General features: G+C 46.8%; 1 protein-coding gene across 2 annotated transcripts in view; it reads left to right on the top strand.

Annotated features, from left to right (window-relative positions):
- gpnmb (glycoprotein (transmembrane) nmb) overlaps positions 1-19,371 on the top strand; it is a 116,822-nt gene that overhangs the window by 37,055 nt on the left and 60,396 nt on the right. For both annotated transcript variants that reach the window (XM_070879949.1, XM_070879948.1), the window contains exons 4-5: positions 14,578-14,742; positions 14,821-14,985. In XM_070879949.1, coding sequence (XP_070736050.1) covers positions 14,578-14,742; positions 14,821-14,985 — 330 coding nt within the window. The remainder of the gene's footprint in view (positions 1-14,577; positions 14,743-14,820; positions 14,986-19,371) is intronic.

Here is a 19,371-nt window from a genome sequence, read left to right as displayed (position 1 = left end):
CAGCATGATTGAAAAAGAATGTGTCTGTGGGGTAAAGAAAATGCATCAATATCTGTTTGAGCTAAAATTCGAATTGGAAACTGACCATAAGCCAGTTATATCCCTCTTTTCCGAGAGTAAAGGGATAAATACCAACACATCGGCCCGCTTCCAGAGATGGGCACTCACGTTGTCCGCATACAACTATGCCATCCGCCACAGGCCAGGCACAGAAAACTGCACCGATGCTCTCAGTTGGCTGCCATTGTTACTATGGGGGTGGAAATAGCGCAGCCCGCAGATCTAGCCATGGTTATGGAAGCATTTGAGAGTGAGCAATCACCTGTCACAGCCCGGCAGATTAAAACCTGGACAAGCCAGGACCCCTTATTATCTCTATCAAAAGCTGTGTGCTTCACGGGAGCTGGTCCAGTGCCCCAGTGGAAATGCAGGAAGAGATAAAGCCGTTCCAGCGGTGCAAAGATGAAATATCTATACAGGCAGACTGCCTTCTGTGGGGCAATCGAGTAGTGGTCCCCAAGAAGGGCAGAGACACCTTCATCAATGACCTCCACAGTACCCACCCAGGCATCGTCATGATGAAAATGATAGTCAGATCCCATGTGTGGTGGCCCGGTATCAATGCGGACTTAGAGTCCTGCGTTCACAGATATAATACATGCTCGCAGTTAAGCAATGTACCCAGGGAGGCGCCGCTAAGTTTATGGTCTTGGCCCTCTAAACCGTGGTCTAGGGTACACATCAACTATGCAGGCCCGTTCTTGGGTAAAATGTAACTTGTGGTTGTAGATGCGTACTCCAAGTGGATTGAATGTAAGATAATGTCGGCTAGCACATCCGCTGCCACTACTGAAAGCCTGCAGGTCATGTTTGCCACACACGGCTTACCCGCTGTCCTGGTGAGCGACAACGGGCCATGTTTTACCAGTGCTGAGTTCAAAGAATTCATGACCTGTAATGGGATCAAACATGTCACATCTACCCTGTTTAAACCAGCGTCCATGGTCAGGCAGAAAGAGCAGTGCAAACCATCAAGCAAGGCTTGAAGAGGGTAACTGAAGGCTCACTGCAGACTCACCTATCCCGAGTCCTGCTTAGCTACCGCACGAGACCCCACTCACTCACTGGGATCCCACCTGCTGAACTGCTCATGAAAAGAACACTTAAGACAAGGCTCTCGTTAGTTCACCCTGATCTACATGAACAGGTAGAGAGCAAGCGGCTTCAACAAAGTGCATACCATGATAGCGCAAGTGTGTCACGGGAAATTGAAATCAATGATCCTGTATTTGTATTAAATTATGGACAAGGTCCCAAGTGGCTTCCCGGCACTGTCGTGGCCAAAGAGGGGAGCAGGGTGTTTCGGGTCAAACTTTCAAATGGATTCATTCACCAGAAACACTTGGACAAATCAGACTCAGATTCACGGGCTATCCTGAGCAACCCACCTTGGACCCTACCTTTTTTGATCCCCCAACATACACACCAGTGGCAACCGGCACCAGGGTTGACCACGAAGCAGAGCCCATCATCCACAGCAGGGCCCAACACACCAGGCAGCCCAGCAAGGCCAGCTGCACAGCAGCCCAGCGAGGGCCCAACAAATGATTCAACAACACCAGCTTTCACACCGAGACGATCAACCAGAGCAAGAAAGGCCCCACATTGTAAAAAGACTAAGGTCACAGTTTACTTTGAGCTCACAATGTTCAGTTTGACTCTTTCTCCACACACAACAGCAATCATCTGCTCACATTTCTATTTATTTGAGGATAAAATTTAGGACATTTATGGCAATAGTGATGGGGTCTGTAAATTCTCTACCATTATTGGTGAATAATCATATGCTGGAGAATGAAGATGGGTTTATTGAAGAGCGTTATGTGCCCAATCAAAGAAATGGCAGACTGCTGCGGAGATGGAGACCTTACACCTGACGAACTTACAGGGAAAAGCAATCATACCTGAACTTGTCCAATAACACGTGTCTTAGGAGGCTTCCGTTTCCGAAAGTAGGTCATCGCTGAGATATGCCAGCTAATTAAGGGAGATCTGCAGCCTACCAGTACCATCAGGACCGCACTGCCCATTGAGGTTAAGGTTACTGCGGCACTTTCCTTCTGTGCATCGGGCTCATTTCAGGCCTCAGTTGGCGACATTTGTGGTATCTCTCAGCACTGCACACATTGCTCAATTCGACAGATCACTAAAGCTCTTTATGCTTGCAGGATGGACTTTATAAGGTTGCCTATGACCAGGGAGGCAGACTGGGAGGGCTTTAGGTTTCTCGAGAATATCAAACTTCCGCAAGGTGCAGGGAGCAATAGACTGTACGCCCGTCGCCCTGAGAGCACCGTTACAGGATGCGGAGGTGTTTCATAACCGAAAGGGATTCCACTCCCTGAATGTGCAGCTCGTTGTCGACCACTACCAAATAATCCTGGCAGTTAATGTCAATTTTCCAGGCAGCATCCATGATGCGCACATCTTGCGTGAGAACACTGTCCCTGACCTATTTAACAGTCAGCCACAAGGTCATGGTTGGATGCTGGGGGATAAAGGAGATGGCCTTGCCAGCTGGCTCATGACCCCACTGTGTAATCGGCAGACAGAAGCCGAGAAGCGCTACAACGAAAGCCATATAGCTACACGCAACACTGTCGAAAAGATAATTGGAGTGCGCTTCAGAAGCCGAGACCACTCTGGAGGCAGCCTGCAATACCACCCTGACCAGGTCGCTGAGTTTATTGTGGTGTGCTGCATGTTGCAGAACCTAGCTATAAGGAGAGGACAACAATTGCCAGATGGGGCTGCCAGTCCATCTCAGGAGAGAGTGGAGGCAGATGAGGAGGAGGATGACGAGGACCTCGAGGAGAACAATCAGCCTGGCGATGAACCCATGCCCCTCCCCCGCAAGACTGGAAAAGCCCCGTGGGAGTTATGCAGCTGCAAAACTCTTGCGTCAGCAGCTCATAAATGAGCGCTTTGCGTGAACTTACATCGGTGACAGTTATAGTTACAGTTACATAGAAACACAGAAACATAGAAAATAGGTGCAGGAGTAGGCCATTCGGCCCTTCGAGCCTGTACCGCCATTCAATGAGTTCATGGCTGAACATGCAACTTCAGTACCCCATTCCTGCTTTCTCGCCATACCCTTTGATCCCCCTAGTAGTAAGGACTACATCAAACTCCTTTTTGAATATATTTAGTGAATTGGTCTCAACAACTTTCTGTGGTAGAGAATTCCACAGGTTCACCACTCTCTGGGTGAAGAAATTCCAACTCATCTCGGTCCTAAATGGCTTACCACTTATCCTTAGACTGTGTCCCCTGGTTCTGGACTTCCCCAACATTGGGAACATACTTCCTGCATCGAACCTATCTAAAGCCGTCAGAATTTTCAACGTTTCTCATTCTTCTGAACTCCAGTGAATACAAGCCCAGTTGATCCAGTCTTTCTTGATATGTCAGTCCCGCCATCCCGGGAATCAGTCTGGTGAACCTTCGCTGCACTCCCTCAATAGCAAGAATGTCCTTCCTCAAGTTAGGAGACCAAAACTGTACACAATACTCCAGGTGTGGCCTCACCAAGGCCCTGTACAACTGTAGTAACACCTCCCTGCCCCTGTACTCAAATCCCCTCGCTATGAAGGCCAACATGCCATTTGCTTTCTTAACCGCCTGCTGTACCTGCATGCCAGCCTTCAATGACTGATGTACCATGACACCCAAGCCTCGTTGCACCTCCCCTTTTCCTAATCTGTCACCATTCAGATAATAGTCTGTCTCTCTGTTTTTACCACCAAAGTGGATAACCTCACATTTATCCACATTATACTTCATCTGCCATGCATTTTCCCACTCACCTAACCTATCCAAGTCACTCTGCAGCCTCATAGCATCCTCCTCGCAGCTCACACTGCCACCCAACTTAGTGTCATCCGCAAATTTGGAGATACTACATTTAATCCCCTCGTCTAAATCATTAATGTACAATGTAAACAGCTGGGGCCCCAGCACAGAACCTTGCGGTACCCCACTAGTCACTGCCTCCCTTTCTGAAAAGTACCCATTTACTCCTACTCTTTGCTTCCTGTCTGCCAACCAGTTCTCAATCCACATCAGCACACTACCCCCAATCCCATGTGCTTTAACTTTGCACATTAATCTCCTGTGTGGGACCTTGTCGAAAGCTTTCTGAAAGTCCAAATACACCACATCAACTGGTTCTCCCTTGTCCACTCTACTGGAAACATCCTCAAAAAATTCCAGAAGATTTGTCAAGCATGATTTCCCTTTCACAAATCCACGCTGACTTGGACCTATCATGTCACCTCTTTCCAAATGCGCTGCTATGACATCCTTAATAATTGATTCCATCATTTTACCCACTACCAATGTCAGGCTGACCAGTCTATAATTCCCTGATTTCTCTCCCTCCTTTTTTAAAAAGTGGAGTTACATTGGCTATCCTCCACTCCATAGGACCTGATCCAGAGTTTATGGAATGTTGGAAAATGACTGTCAATGCATCCGCTATTTCCAAGGCCAGAGACAGAAAGACAACACTTGCAGTTGCGTTACATTTCATCCTTGCCTGGCCTGGCCATTGTTTTCCAACAAAACGGGATGAGGTCCTACGAGACGAATTTAGGGAGTTAGGAACTAAATTAAAAAGTAGGACCTCAAAAGTAGTAATCTCAGGATTGCTACCAGTGCCACGTGCTAGTCAGAGTAGGAATCACAGGATAGCTCAGATGAATACGTGGCTTGAGCAGTGGTGCAGAAGGGAGGGATTCAAATTCCTGGACATTGGAACCGGTTCTGGGGGCAGGTGGGACCAATACAAACCAGACGGTCTGCACCTGGGCAGGACCGGAACTAATGTCCTACGGGGAGTGTTTGCTCGTGCTGTTGGGGAGGAGTTAAACTAATATGGCAGGGGAATGGGAACTCACGCAGGGAGACAGAGGGAAGTAGAATGGGGGCAGAAGCAAAAGATAGAAAGAAGAAAAGTAAAAGTGGAGGGCAGAGAAACCTAAGGCAAAAAGCAAAAAGGGCCATATTACAGCAAAATTCTAAAGGGGCAAAGTGTGTTAGAAAGACAAGCCTGAAGGCTTTGTGCCTCAACGCGAGGAGTATTCAGAATAAGGTGGACGAATTAACTGCGCAGATAGCAGTTAACGGTTATGATGTAATTGGCATCATGGCGACATGGCTCCAGGGTGACCAAGGCTGGGAACACAACATCCAGGAGTATTCAACATTTAGGAAGGATAAACAGAAAGGAAAAGGAGGCGGGGTGGTATTGCTGGTGAAATAGGAAATTAATGCAATAGTAACAAAGGACATTAGCTTGGATGCTGTGGAATCGGTATGGGTGGAGTTACGGAATACCAAAGAGCATAAAACGCTAGTGGGAGTTGTGTACAGATCACCAAACAGTAGTAGTGAGGTTGGGGACAGCATCAAACAAGAAATTAGAAATGCATGCAATAAAGGTACAGTGGTTATCATGGGTGACTTTAATCTATATATTGATTGGGCTAACCAAACTGGTTGTAATGTGGTGGAGGAGGATTTCCTGGAGTGTATTAGGGATGGTTTTCTAGACCAATATGTTGAGGAACCAACTAGGGAGCTGGCCATCCTAGACTGGGTGATGTGTAATGAGAAAGGACTAATTAGCAATCTTGTTGTGCAAGGCCCCTTGGGGAAGAGCGACCATAATATGGTAGAATTTTTTATTAAGATGGAGAGTGACACAGTTAATTCAGAAACTAGGGTCCTGAATTTAAGGAAAGGTAACTTCGATGGTTTGAGGCGTGAATTGGCTAGAATAGACTGAAAAATGATACTTAAAGGATTGACGGTGGATAGGCAATGGCAAACATTTAAAGATCACATGGATGAACTTCAGCAATTGTACATCCCTGTCTGGAGTAAAAATAAAACGGGGAAGGTGGCTCAACCGTGGCTAACAAGGGAAATAAAGGATAGTGTTAAATCCAAGGACGAGGCATATAAATTGGCCAGAAAAAGCAGCAAACCTGAGGACTGGGAGAAATTTAGAATTCAGCAGAGGAGGACAAAAGGTTTAATTAAGAGGGGGAAAATAGAGTACGAGAAGAAGCTTGCCGGGAACATTAAAAAATGACTGCAAAAGCTTCTATAGATATGTGAAGAGAAAAAGATTAGTGAAGACAAACGTAGGTCCCTTGCAGTCGAATTCAGGTGAATTTATAATGGGGAACAAAGAAAGTGCAGACCAAATGAACAAATACATTGGTTCTGTCTTCACGAAGGAAGAAACAAATAACCTTCCGGAAGTACTAGGGGACCAAGGGTCTAGTGAGAAGGAGGAACTGAAGGATATCCTTATGAGGTGGGAATTTGTGTTAGGGAAATTGATGGAATTGAAGGCCGATAAATCCCCGGGGCCTGATAATCTGCATCCCAGAGTACTTAAGGAAGTGGCCCTAGAAATAGTGGATGCATTGATGATCATTTTCCAACAGTCTATCAACTCTGGATCAGTTCCTATGGACTGGAGGATAGCTAATGTAACACCACTTTTTAAAAAGGGTGTTGATGCCAGTTCATTAGATATATTCAAGAGGGAGTTAGATATGGTCCTTATGGCTAAGGGGATCAAGGGGTATGGAGAGAAAGCAGGAAAGAAGTACAGAGGAAATGATCAGCCATGATCTTATTGAATGGTGGTGCAGGCTCGACGGGCTGAATGGCCTACTCCTGCACCTATTTTCTATATTTCTATGTAATTGTATTCATGTTTTACCTTACCGTACATTTTTGGAAGACACAGCACAACAATTGTAAAATTCAATAAAAAATTTTAATAATTAACAACTTAACTATTTTTTTTCAACTGTAATTCCCCTCCCCCCACCCCATCCCCAACAATCACACAACAATAAATTTATAAAACAGCAACAACAATAAGAACATACAACAATAACAACAATAAAACACCCCCTCCCTACCTGCGGCCAAGCTTCACTCGAGGTCCTCTACCCCTCCGTGTCTTAGCACCCCGGTTTAATCCCCGTGTAACGGCACCAGGACGACTTGCAGTAGGCAACCTCAAGACTTCCTGCTGTGAGGGGTTGATTGTGGCAGGATCCTCTCAGGGGGTGGTGGAGGAGAAGGCATTTTTGAAGAAACGACTTCCGAGCCAGAAGGAAGTTCTTCCTGACTCGCATCTGTGCTGGCGGTTGGTGGGACGGCACCTTGGGGTGCAGTGCCATCTCCCACCAGTCTCGCATGCCGCAAGGCATGGGTGGCGGTGGTCTGTTCACGCATTTCCTTGATCATCAGCTGCATATCCTTCGCTATGGGAGCGGACATCCTGGCAATGTTCCCGGTCAACCCACCAAACACCTGGAGGTGCTCGTGGCTTATCGCAACGCTCTCCGTGCACAGTCTGTACATGCCCTCGTATCGATCAGCCCATTGCGGCGCGTGCCGACCTCGCTGACTCAACCTCCATGGGGTCGGCTTGGGTACTGTATGCTTTGGAGTCGTCTACTGCAAGCTGCTTCGGCCCGCTACTTCTTCTGTCGAAGACGACGACGAAGTGGCCGCAGGTATAACATTTTCAGAGATGCAAGGGGCATCCTCCTCGGTTTCCATATCTTCCTCCTCCTCTGGCTCATTGGTCCCCTCGTCTTCAGCACTCGTGGTGATGACCACCTGCAATGGGGCAGATGCAGTTGCGGCCTCCCTACCCGCCTCTGGAGCTGTGTGACCTGCAAAACACAATTGAGTTTATTGAGCTTATTAGAACAGAAGGGTACACATGATTCTTGCGCTGCGCTGGCATACGTCGGAGGAGCAGCATTACTGCAATAAATGTGACCGAGAGACGTTACATATTAATGCATCATATGGTAGTACATCTATGTGGAATTCACAGCCACAGAGAGCTGTGGAGGCTGGATCAGTGACTATATTTGAGGCGGAGATAGACAGAATGATAAGGGAGTGAAGGATTATGGGGAGCAGACAGGGAAGTGGAGCTGAGCCCTACATCAGATCAGCCATGATCTTATCAAATGGCGGAACAGGCTCGAGAGCTGCTCCTGCTCTTATTTCTTATGTTCTTATGTTGTTAACCTGAGAGTAGCACAGAAGCTGCATGCATAACATGACATAATTTGCATATTATAATGAAATGACATTACATTACTTTGAATTAACACTGCTTTACATATTACTCATGTAAGGGAGGATTCTGCAACAGCACCCGTGGTGGCCGAGCGACTGTGGGTCCCCACAAGTGCTGCTGCATGTTCCTCGAGGTCCGTGAGCAGTTGCAATTGTGCTGTGCCTCCTCTGGTGCGCCTCTGCTCTGTTTGGTTGTTAGAGATCTTCCTCTGCAAACGTGACAAGAGCATGGCATGAGCTAAGGTACTATCATGGAAAGTTCCAACGTTATACGTGTTATGTATGAATAAAGAGTCTGACTGGATACTGTGAGCTCAAAGTAAAGTGTGACCGTAGTCTTTTATTGCAGATCTCCAGAGTGCCTCTCCAGCCTGTGAGGCCTCCTAAGGGATTGTGGGATCCCTTGGGACTACAGGGGATGAGCCCTCTGTGGCTGTACAAGGTATATACAAGTTTACATATATAACAAAACTACTACCCCAAAGTCAATAGTGTAACTATTTATAAGGTGAGTCGATCTGGGGCCTTTCTTTCCTTGGTTGATCATCTCGGTGCAAATGCTGATTTTGGTAAATTGTTTGTCGGACCCTCGCTGGGTTGCTGTGCAGCTGGCCTTGCTGGGCTGCCTGGTGTGGTGAGTTCTGCTGCGGGTGATGGGTTCTGCTTTGTGGCCAACCGCAGTGTCGGTTGCCATTGGTGTGTATGTTGGGGGGTCAAAGAAGGTAGGGACCAAAGTGGGTCCAAAGTGGGTTGCTCAGGATAGTCCGTGAATCTGAGTTTGATTTGGTCCAAGTGTTTCCGGTGAATGAGTCCATTTGAAAGTTTAACCCGAAACACCCTGCTCCCTCTTTGGCCACAATAGTGCCGGGAAGCCACTTGGGACCTTGTCTATAATTCAATACAAATACAGGATCATTGATTTCAATTTCTCGTGACACATTTGTGCTATCATGATATGTACTTTGTTGAAGCCGCCTACTCTCTACCTGTTCATGTAGATCAGGGTGAACTAACGAGAGCCTTGTCTTAAGTGCCCTTTTCATGAGCAGTTCAACAGGTGGAATCCCAGTGAGCAAGTGGGGTCTCGTGCGGTAGCTAAGCAGGACTCGGGATAGCCGAGTCTGCAGTGAGCCTTCATTAACCTCTTCAAGCCCTGCTTGATAGTTTGCACTGCTCTCTCTGCTTGACCATTAGATGCTGGTTTGAACGGGGCAGATGTAACATATTTGATCCCGTTACGGGTCATGAACTCTTTGAACTCAGCACTGGTAAAACATGGCCCGTCTTCGCTCACAAGGACATCAGGTAGTCCGTGCGTGGCAAACATGGCCCGCAGGCTTTCAGTGATGGCAGCGGACGTGCTTGCCGACATTATCTCACATTCAATCCATTTGGACTACGCATCTACAGCCACAAGGAACGTTTTACCCAAAACAGGCCTGCATAGTCGACATGGACCCTGGACCATGGTTTGGAGGGCCAAGACCATAAATTTAGTGGTGCCTCCCTGGGTGCATTGCTTAACTGCGAGCATGTGTTACATCTGTGAACAAAGGACTCTAAGTCCGCATCGATACCGGGCCACCACACGTGGGATCTGGCTATCGCTTTCATCATTACGATGCCTGGGTGGGTACTGTGGAGGTCACTGATGAAAGTGTCTCTGCCCTTGGGGACCACTACCCGATTGCCCCACAGAAGGCAGTCTGCCTGTATAGACATTTCATCTTTGCGCCACTGGTACGGCTTGATCTCTTCCTGCATTTCCACTGGGACACTGGACCAGCTCCTGTGAAGCACACAATTTTTTACGAGGGCCAGTAAGGGGTCCTGGCTCATCCAGGTTCTAATCTGTCGGGCTGTGACAGGTGATTGCTCACTTTCGAATACTTCCATAACCCTGACTAAATCTGCGGGCTGTGCCATTTCCACCCTCGTAGTGGGCAATGACAGCCTACTGAGAGCATCGGCACAGTTTTTTGTGCCTGGCCTGTGGCGGATCGCGTAGTTGTATGCGGACAACATGAGCGCCCATCTCTGGATGCGGGCTGATGCATTCGTATTTATCCCCTTACTCTCGGAAAACAGGGATATTAGTGGCTTATTGGTCAGTTTCCAGTTCAAATTTTAGCCCAAACAGGTATTGATGCATTTTCTTTACCCCATAGACACATGCTAACGCTTCTTTTTCAATCGTGCTGTAGGCTCTCTCAGCCTTAGACAGACTCCTGGATGCATAAGCAACCGGTTTCAATTTCCCAGAACCATTAACTTGTTGCAATACACACCCGACGTCGTACGACGACGCATCACATGCTAGTACCAAACGCTTACATGGATCATACAACACAAGCAATTTGAGCATAATTTTCTAGCTTTTACAAAGGCATTCTCTTGGCTTTTGCCCCATTCTCATTTGTCTTCTTTATGCAGTAAGACGTGCAGTGGTTCTAACAGTGTGCTGAGACTTGGTAAGAAGTTACCAAAGTAGTTCAGGAGTCCCAGAAACGACCGCAGCTCCGTCACGTTCTGTGGCCTCGGTGCATTCTCGATTGCCTCTGTCTTCGAATCGGTGGGCCTGATGCCGTCCGCCGCGATTCTTCTCCCCAGGAACTCCACTTCGGGCGCCAGGAAATGCACTTCGAGCGTTTTAATCTGAGCCCCACATGGTTGAGTTGACTAAGAACCTCCTCCAGGTTCTGCAGATACTCGACTGTGTCCCGACCTGTAACCAAGATGTCATCCTGGAAGATCACGGTGCACGGGACTGACTTCAGTAAGCTTTCCATGTTTCTCTGGAATATCGCCGCGGCTGATCGAATTCCAAACGGGCATCTGTTATAAATGGAGAGACCTTTGTGCGTGTTGATGCAGGTGAGGCCCTTCGATGATTCCTCCAGCTCCTGCGTAATGTAGGCCGAGGTCAAGTCCAGCTTCGTGAACGTCTTCCCAATTCCTTCGTGTAAGTTCTCAACTTCGTGTGAATGGGAGTCAAGACTGACCTTGAGGCCTTGCTGCACCACAATTTTTCAAAAGTCTTTTTGCTCATAATGGACTGGCTCACGCCCGTGTCCAGCTCCATTGACACTGGGAGTCCATTTAATTCAACCTTCAGCATTATCGGGGGACACTTTGTGGTAAATGTGTGCACCCCATATACCTCTGCCTCCTCGGTCTGAGACTCTGGTTCGTCGTGATCCCTCGTACTTAAATTTAACCTTTGAAAGGAGCTCAGAACAGCAGGAAAGCAGCCGAGCAAGACAAGTTCGCAGTTCTCTCTCTCCCCAAGGTCTGTATGGATGGACCACACCCAAAGGTCTTGTGATTTCTCCTCTCTCCCCCCCTCCCTTAACTAATTGGAGTCTTGTGACTTCTCCCCTTCTCTCTCTCCCTGTTCCCCCCCACTCATTGCAGTCTTCAGTGCATAAGGCCCCTTGCTCCCCAGGCTTGAAGCCTTCCGATCGGCACCTACTCTCTCTCGTCCTCCTCCCCCCCCATGGCTTGTTTTATAGCCAAGCCCTGAGCCGCTGTGTCCGGGTGCGGGGCCGATTCTGCCGGTCAAAGCTACAACCCTCCAGCCCTGCTTCAAGACATTCGGTGGTGGCATGTGAGTGAGTAAAAAAATGAGAAAACTTCTGAAATCCAACAAATTTACACTTCTAGTTGACAGGTAAAAAAAGTTGAACTTTATTATTGATTTTGACAGTGTTCTTGACTCCCTCCAAAATCTTCGATTTAAAAACAATGGTGTCTTTCAGCCCCGGGTTCTAAATGTGCGCTGGTTTTCTTAACTGCCAGAAGGTTTTGCGGGAGTGGCCAGATACGCCGACTTAGGAGGAAAAAATATTGGCCAAACTGCGAAAAGTTGAAAAAAACGGCGCAGGCATGAGGTAAAAAAAAACTGGCCGAGAAAAATTGTAACGAAGTCAGTTACGCCGGCGCAGATCGCAGGGGGAAACTTGGAAAAAAAAATATGCCAGAAAAAACGGTGTGTGCCAAAAAAACGACGTAAATGACCGGGGAAAATTGAGCCCAATATCTGGAATTCTAAAGTGAGTGTTTGGGAGCGTCCAGTAAACCGATTACTACAAGCAGAGTAATAGTTAATCCAAGGGCAGATTATTAAAATGATATATGCCCAAGTTTTTCAGAAAAAGTAACTGTGTGAACATGCATGCTATTATCTATGTGCAAATTGGCCAGAAACTTGTGATGATGAAGAGATACCCCGTGCATTGCGAATCACCACAAGTTGCTGGACGATTTGCGCCACTCTACTGTTAGCTTTGCGAAAATGGCTTCTTGCGCTTAATCTCTTGTTATTTTCATGAATTTGCTGCACCTGCACGTTAATTTCGCATTAAACTCGCCACAGAAAGTGAAGTCTAATAATTAACAAAGTAACCTTTTTAACGACGTGATAATTGTTAATGATTGTCAATCAACCTCTTTGGCCCAGAAAGTGAACAATTATAAGTGTGGAGTCTCATTCCTTCAGGTTATGGATTGTTTTAGGGGATTTTAAAAATGACAAATATTAAATTAATTTTTTTTCTTACTTTTCCTTTCTGTATCATTTTTCTCTTTCTCTTAACCCAGTCTTTCTTTCCCTCTCTTTATTTCTCTTTCTGTATCTGATTTGACATTTAATTCACCCACTCTAACTCACCCTCTTTCTCAGTCCGTGTGCTGTTTATTTCTCAATCCTTAAATCTTATTGGTTAAGGAGATACTCAGTTTGTCCCACTGTTCATCAAGGTCCCAGATGCCCTGTTGCTCACGTGGCACTGTAAACAGTTCACACTTCCAGCAACTTTGTAGCCAAATAATTAAAAAAACCTGAACATGCACGAACACGTCTAACAATAGGGCACGCCACAAGATGGCCCACGCAAGCAAAATCTGGGCCATAATTTCGTGTTCATAGTGGACAAGGTCTACCTGCAGGAATCATTGTAAAACCAACCCTACTGAATAATAATGCCTGTTTTGACCAGCTTCTGATGTTACACAATTTACAAAGGTGCCTCACTCTTAAAGGAGCATTCTTTTAACTGCATATTCAGTAATCAGTTGGATGCTGGGATCATTATGAGAGTGACCCTGATGCACTGGCGATGTGATGCACCGGCTAAGCAATGCACTGCACCAACTTGAACTGGGGCAGAAGGCCTCAATGTTCTTAGCTACCTCCTCAAGTCACAAAGAGGGAAAATGTCATTATTTGTAACATAATTGTAACTACATTCTTTGTACTCACATCTGTGATTTTGTTACAAATAATTAATGAGGTATCTTTCCCTAAGATGGACAAATTGAATGATTCATCAGCAGGTTGGACATCAAGTGATCCCAATAACCAACATGTGACATAAAAGATTTATATTGTCAACCAATGCACAACACGATTAACATTCGTTGAGGGCAGACCTTGACCATCGTTGAAGAAGCTGCGTATACACTGGAAGTGATGAAGAATGTTGTCATAATGCTGAAACTTACTGGGAAACTTTGGTTATCAACTGTTGACTCCCACAATTACAGGAATAGGTTGTCCCATAAGGACCCATTGATCAGGACACCTTGAGAAGTTCCATGATCTTATGAAAATAGCTGTCATAGCCCTTTTCAGACAATTTGATGAGTTTTTGTAGTGGCTAGCCATTTAGTTCTAATGGCAGTGGTAGCATGGATCCATGAATCAGGGTTATTGTTGGCAACTGTGGCACCTCCTATGTTGGCAAATAAGATCTTAGTCACACCTGAGATTGGAAGACCAGCCTGATTCTTCAGAAGTAGGATGGCTCCATCCATAGGCATATCCATCTTCTCTGAAAGATGAATATGAGCCTGCAGCTGGTAAGATGAACTGTCAGGAGAAGACAACATCGTACAATTTTGAAGGTCATCTTTATATCCTTTGAGGTGGCTATGTCCACATTGTTGATTAGTTAGGTGTAAGATACCTAGGAATAATGTAATAAGGACATTGTAAAATTAGTAGACCTATTTTTGAGTATGTTTAATCATCAATGGGCAGTCTCCAGTTTGTTTAGCATAGTATTTATATAGATAGAAATTATAGTAGAATGTTAAGTTGCTCACCAAAGGTACTGTATAATCCAGATGTATATAACACCCTCCTAATCCATCTCTTACTCCTGTTTCTGACCTGTTACAATTAAACTTTTAGGACCTCAAGAATGCATTTTGTTGTGGTGTCGTCTTATAATGAAAAATGTTAATTTGTGACCATTCATAACGTTTCTGTCACTTACGTATTATGCAGTGGGTCACATTCTGTTTCAACGGACGGTATATGCAAATTTCTAAATCTGACTCCAACATGAATTGTATAAGTCACTAACCCTGGTGTTTATTTTCCAGCATCCTCATTCTTTCCTGGTCAATATGTGTATAACTGGACTTCCTGGATTGATGATTATGGTTGCACCAAGTTTTCCAAATGTAATATCTTCCCAGATGGTCGTCCTTTTCCCAGACAGATGAACTGGAGACATAAGAACTTTGTTTATATTTGGCACACACAAGGTTGGTACAATAACATTTCCATCAAATGTTAAGAGTTCCCCTTAAAAACTCTCTTAACCAAATCTGTTTCAAATTTAGGCCAATACTATCAAAATACTGGGCGCACCAGTATGACCCTCTCCATCAATACAACTAACATCACACTTGGTGACCATATGATGGAGGTGTCCATCTACCGAAGAGATCATTATAAAAAAAAATACATCCCAATTGCAACAGCAAGTGGCCCATACACTGTTACAGGTGAGATTTTGATGCCAATATATTTAGGTTAATCTATCCATTATTCAATAGTTTCAGATTTTTTGGTTACCCAACAAAAATAGGAACAGGTTGGAGTTCACTCTTATGAGGAATGTACAGAACAAGTTGTAATTTTATACAAGATTGTGGAGCGTTGAAGATTCGAGAGGACTTACTTGCATTTCTTTCATTGATTTTTGTAAGGCTTTTGATCTATGGCCTAATGTGACTATCATGAAGAAGCAGGAAACCATGGGGGTACTCTTCTCTCTTCTATTGTCTGTCTTAAAGGGAAACCCTTCCTATCAATGCTTAACAATCTCCATCAATCCATGTTTAAAAGCCAAAGCCCAGATATGGACAACACAATGATCTGACCCACATTTGGGCCAAGAGAGGCAGGTTGTTGTTATTGTAAAGTCCTGACCCTGCAGTACAGACTTACACGAGGCACGTGCTGAAGTCAAGGTCACTCTGGACCTGCACCTTTATTTCACAGCTCTCGAGTGCCACACTTGCCTGAGACCTGCCTTTATATACCTGTGTGGAACAGGTATGCAGTGTCTCCTGCAAGTGCACCCCTGGTGGTAAAGTATGCTTGTGGTTACAGGTCATATCTAGTTACAGTCATGTATAGTATGGTAAGATACAGTGATATACAGTAGTGTGAGATACATGACATCACCCTCCCCCAAGGTCTTATTGTCTTTATAGGTTCAGTCTCTCAGGTGGTCAACGCTCTCGCGTGGAGCGTCTTAGTTGTGGTTCAGTTGTTTGCCTTGGTGCCTGTTTTTCTTTCGGTGTGATTGCTGGTATCTCGCCTGGGCTGTCTGTTTCATTCAGTATGATTGCTGGTATCTCGCCTGGGCTGTCTGTTGAGACTGCCCTTTCCTCAGGTTGTTCCCTCTGTCTGTCCACCAGGTGTGGTGTGAGTTCCACATTGTAGTCTGCCTCTGGTTTTGCAGTGTTGTTGGTGAATCTACTTTTTACTTGGTCTACATGCCTCCGGCAGATTTGGCCATTGTCCATTTGTACAACTAGTAGCCTGTTTCCTTCCTTGCCTGTTACTGTCCCTGCAAGCCATTTGGGACCCTGCCATAGTTTAGCACAAACACTTTGTCCCCTATCTCATTCCACCTCCCCCTCGAATTTCGGTCATGGTACTCAGTTAGCTTCCGGCGCTTTACCTCAACAATTTCATGCATGTCTGGGAGGATTAACGAGAGCCTAGTCTTTAAGGTCCGTTTCATCAATAGTTGCGCGGGGGGAGCCCCAGTCAACGAATGCGGACGAGATCTGTATGCCAGCAGCAGTCGCGACAGGCGGCTCTGCAGCCTGGGATCTTGGATTTTTAGCATGCCTTTAATGATTTGCACTGCTTGCTCCACCTGGCCATTGGAGGCCGGCTTGAACGGTGCCGTCTTAACGTGATATATGCCGTGGTCAACTATAAAATCTTGAAATTCTGCGCTGGTGAAGCACGGACCATTATCACTGACCAATATGTCAGGAATTCCGTGCGTTGCAAACATGGTTCTAAGGCTCTCCACAGTGATGGAGGTGGTGCTCGAGTTTAAAATGGTGCACTCGATCCACTTTGAAAATGCATCGACGACTACGAGGAACATTTTGCCCATGAATGGGCCCGCATAGTCTACATGCACCCGCGACCACGGTTTGGTGGGCCAGGGCCAGGGGCTTAGGGGGGGCCTCCCTGGGGGCATTAATGAGTTGGGCACAAATGGTGCACTACTGGATGCAGAGCTCCAAGTCCGCGTTAATGCCAGGCCACCAGATGTGGGATCTGGCTATGGCCTTCATAAGGACGATCCCCGGGTGCTCACGGTGGAGCTCCCGGACAAATGCCTCTCTGCCTCGCAAGGGCATAACTACTCGGCTGCCTCACATCAGGCAGTCTGCCTGTAGTGATAATTCATGCATGCGCCTATGGAAAGGTTTGATCTCCTCGGGGCAGGCATCGCGAGCCTCTGCCCAGTCACCAGTTTAAACACATCTTTTGACTAAGGATAATGTGGGGTCGCTGGTCGTCCAGGCTCTGATTTGGCGAGCCGTCATGGGCGAACCTGTGGATTCAAAGGCATTGATTGCCATGACCATCTCACAGTCCTGTTCGTCGGACCCTTCTGTGGTCGCCAGGGGTAGCCTGCTAAGCGCTTCGGCACAGTTGTCTGTGCCTGGTCTGTGCCTTATTGTGTAGTCGTAAGCCGCCAGCATGAGTGCCCACCGCTGAATGCGCGCCGAGGCGTTGGCGTTTATTGCCTTGCACTCGGATAGCAGGGACGTGAGGGGTTTGTGGTTGGTTTCTAACGCGAACTTGGCCCCGAAAAGGTATTGGTGCATCTTTTTGACACCGTACACGCACGCGAGCACCTCCTTCTCAACCATACTGTACCCACGCTCCGCCCGCAAAAGTGACCTGGAGGCATAAGCAATGGATTGTAATTTACCCGCATCATTGATATGCTGTAAAACGCACCCGACCCCGTACGCTGACGCATCACATGTAAGAACTAGCTTTTTACCTGGGTCAAAAAAGGCTAAAACACTGTTGGAACATAGAAGGTTGCGTGCCTTATTGAAGGCGCGTTCTTGGGCGTCCCCCCAAAACCAATCGCACCCCTTTCTGAGTAGCACGTGAAGAGGCTCCAGCAGCGTGCTCAAGATCTGCATAAAGTTCCCAAAGTAATTGAGTAGCCCGAGAAAGGCGCGCAGTTCTGAGACATTCCGGGGCCTGGGTGCCAGACGATTTGCTTCGGTTTTGGATTCTGTTGGGCGGATTCCATCAGCGGCAATCCTTCTGCCCAAAAATTCAACCTCGGGCGCGAGAAACAGACACTTGGATTTCTTAACTCTTAGGCCTACCCGATCCAATCGACTTAGTACTTCCTCCAAATTGCGGAGATGGGAGTCGGTGTCCCTGCCCGTGATGAGTATGTCATCTTGAAACACAACCGTCCCCGGGATGGACTTGAGCAGACTCTCCGTGTTGCGCTGGAATATAGCAGCTGCCGACATGATGCCGAATGGGCATTGATTGTACATGAAAAGGCCTCGATGTATGTTGATGGTAGTGAGTAGCTTAGACTCTTCGGTCAGTTCTTGCGTCAGATACGCAGATGTGAGATCTAGTTTCGAGAAAAGTTTTCCTCCAGCCAATGTGGCAAATAGGTCCTCCGCTTTGGGCAGCGGGTATTGGTCCTGTAGGGAGACTCTGTTTATGGTAGACTTGTAATCCCCACAGATTCGTACGGATCCATCAGGCTTCATGACGGGGACGATGGGACTTGCCCAGTCGCTAAATTCCACAGGTGAGATAATGCCTTCCTGCAGAAGCCGGTCCAGTTCATGTTCAATCTTTTCCCTCATCACATAAGGCACAGCTCTAGCCTTGTGATGGACCGGTCTGGCATCCTGTGTGATGTAGATTTTAACTTTAGCCCCCTTGAAGGTGCCCACACCTGGCTGAAAGAGATGTTCAAAACGACTTAGAACTGTTGAGCAGGAGGTCCGTTCCTCTGACGACATGGCGTGAACATCATCCCATTTCCAATTTAGTTTTGCCAGCCAGCTTCTCCCCAACAGTGCTGGGAGATCTCCGGGGACAATCCACAGAGGAAGTCGGTTCACCGTCCCTTTGTGTGTGACTGAGAGCATGTCAAGGACTGGGACGATTTCTTTGGTATAGGTCCTTAGTTTGGTGTCGATCCTTGTGAGTTTTGGTCTGTTGCTTTTGTGCGGCCACAGCTGTTCAAATTGTTGGACGCTCATGAGAGATTGACTAGCTCCCGTATCCAGTTCCATGTTGACAGGTATCCCGTTGAGTAGGACCCTCATCATTATTGGAGGCGTCTTGTTGTAAGAACAGTGGACATTGATCGGTGTCCCGGGCACTGTCCCCATCGTCTTCTGGTCCGCTTTCCGACCCTTCCGATTGGTATACCAGCCTAGCTGCTGTTTTTCTGCACATGCGAGCCAGATGCCCTGTATAGTTGCAGTTTCTGCAAACAGCATGCTGAAATTGACACCCCCCTTGTTGAGTGCCTTCCCCCACATCTCCAGCACAGACCGCTTCCATTATTTCCGAAGGATGAGCTGCGTCTGGCTGATCTCTCTTGAGCTTCTCCCAGTCTGTAGCTGATTGCTCGCATTGTGGGTTGATGAGGTGTGAACGGCTGTTCATGTGGCCCTTGATGGCTTCTGGCGCCACTGCCTGCTGTTGAAGGCCTGCTCTCCTGCCTTTGTCTGTGTGTGGGGGTAGCGGCTTGTTTCACGCTGTGAACCCCTTGTTCCGATATTTCGTTAGTTGTCGTACCCGCAGTATAGATCAACCTCGTTTCTTCTTCTCCTGCCAAGAATGTCTGTGCG

The sequence above is a fragment of the Pristiophorus japonicus genome, chromosome 5 (genome assembly GCF_044704955.1).
Source record: "Pristiophorus japonicus isolate sPriJap1 chromosome 5, sPriJap1.hap1, whole genome shotgun sequence".
In the NCBI taxonomy this organism is placed as follows: domain Eukaryota; kingdom Metazoa; phylum Chordata; class Chondrichthyes; family Pristiophoridae; genus Pristiophorus; species Pristiophorus japonicus.
The sequence above is the reverse complement of the archived record's forward strand: the minus strand, read 5'-3'. Positions and strand labels throughout refer to the sequence as shown.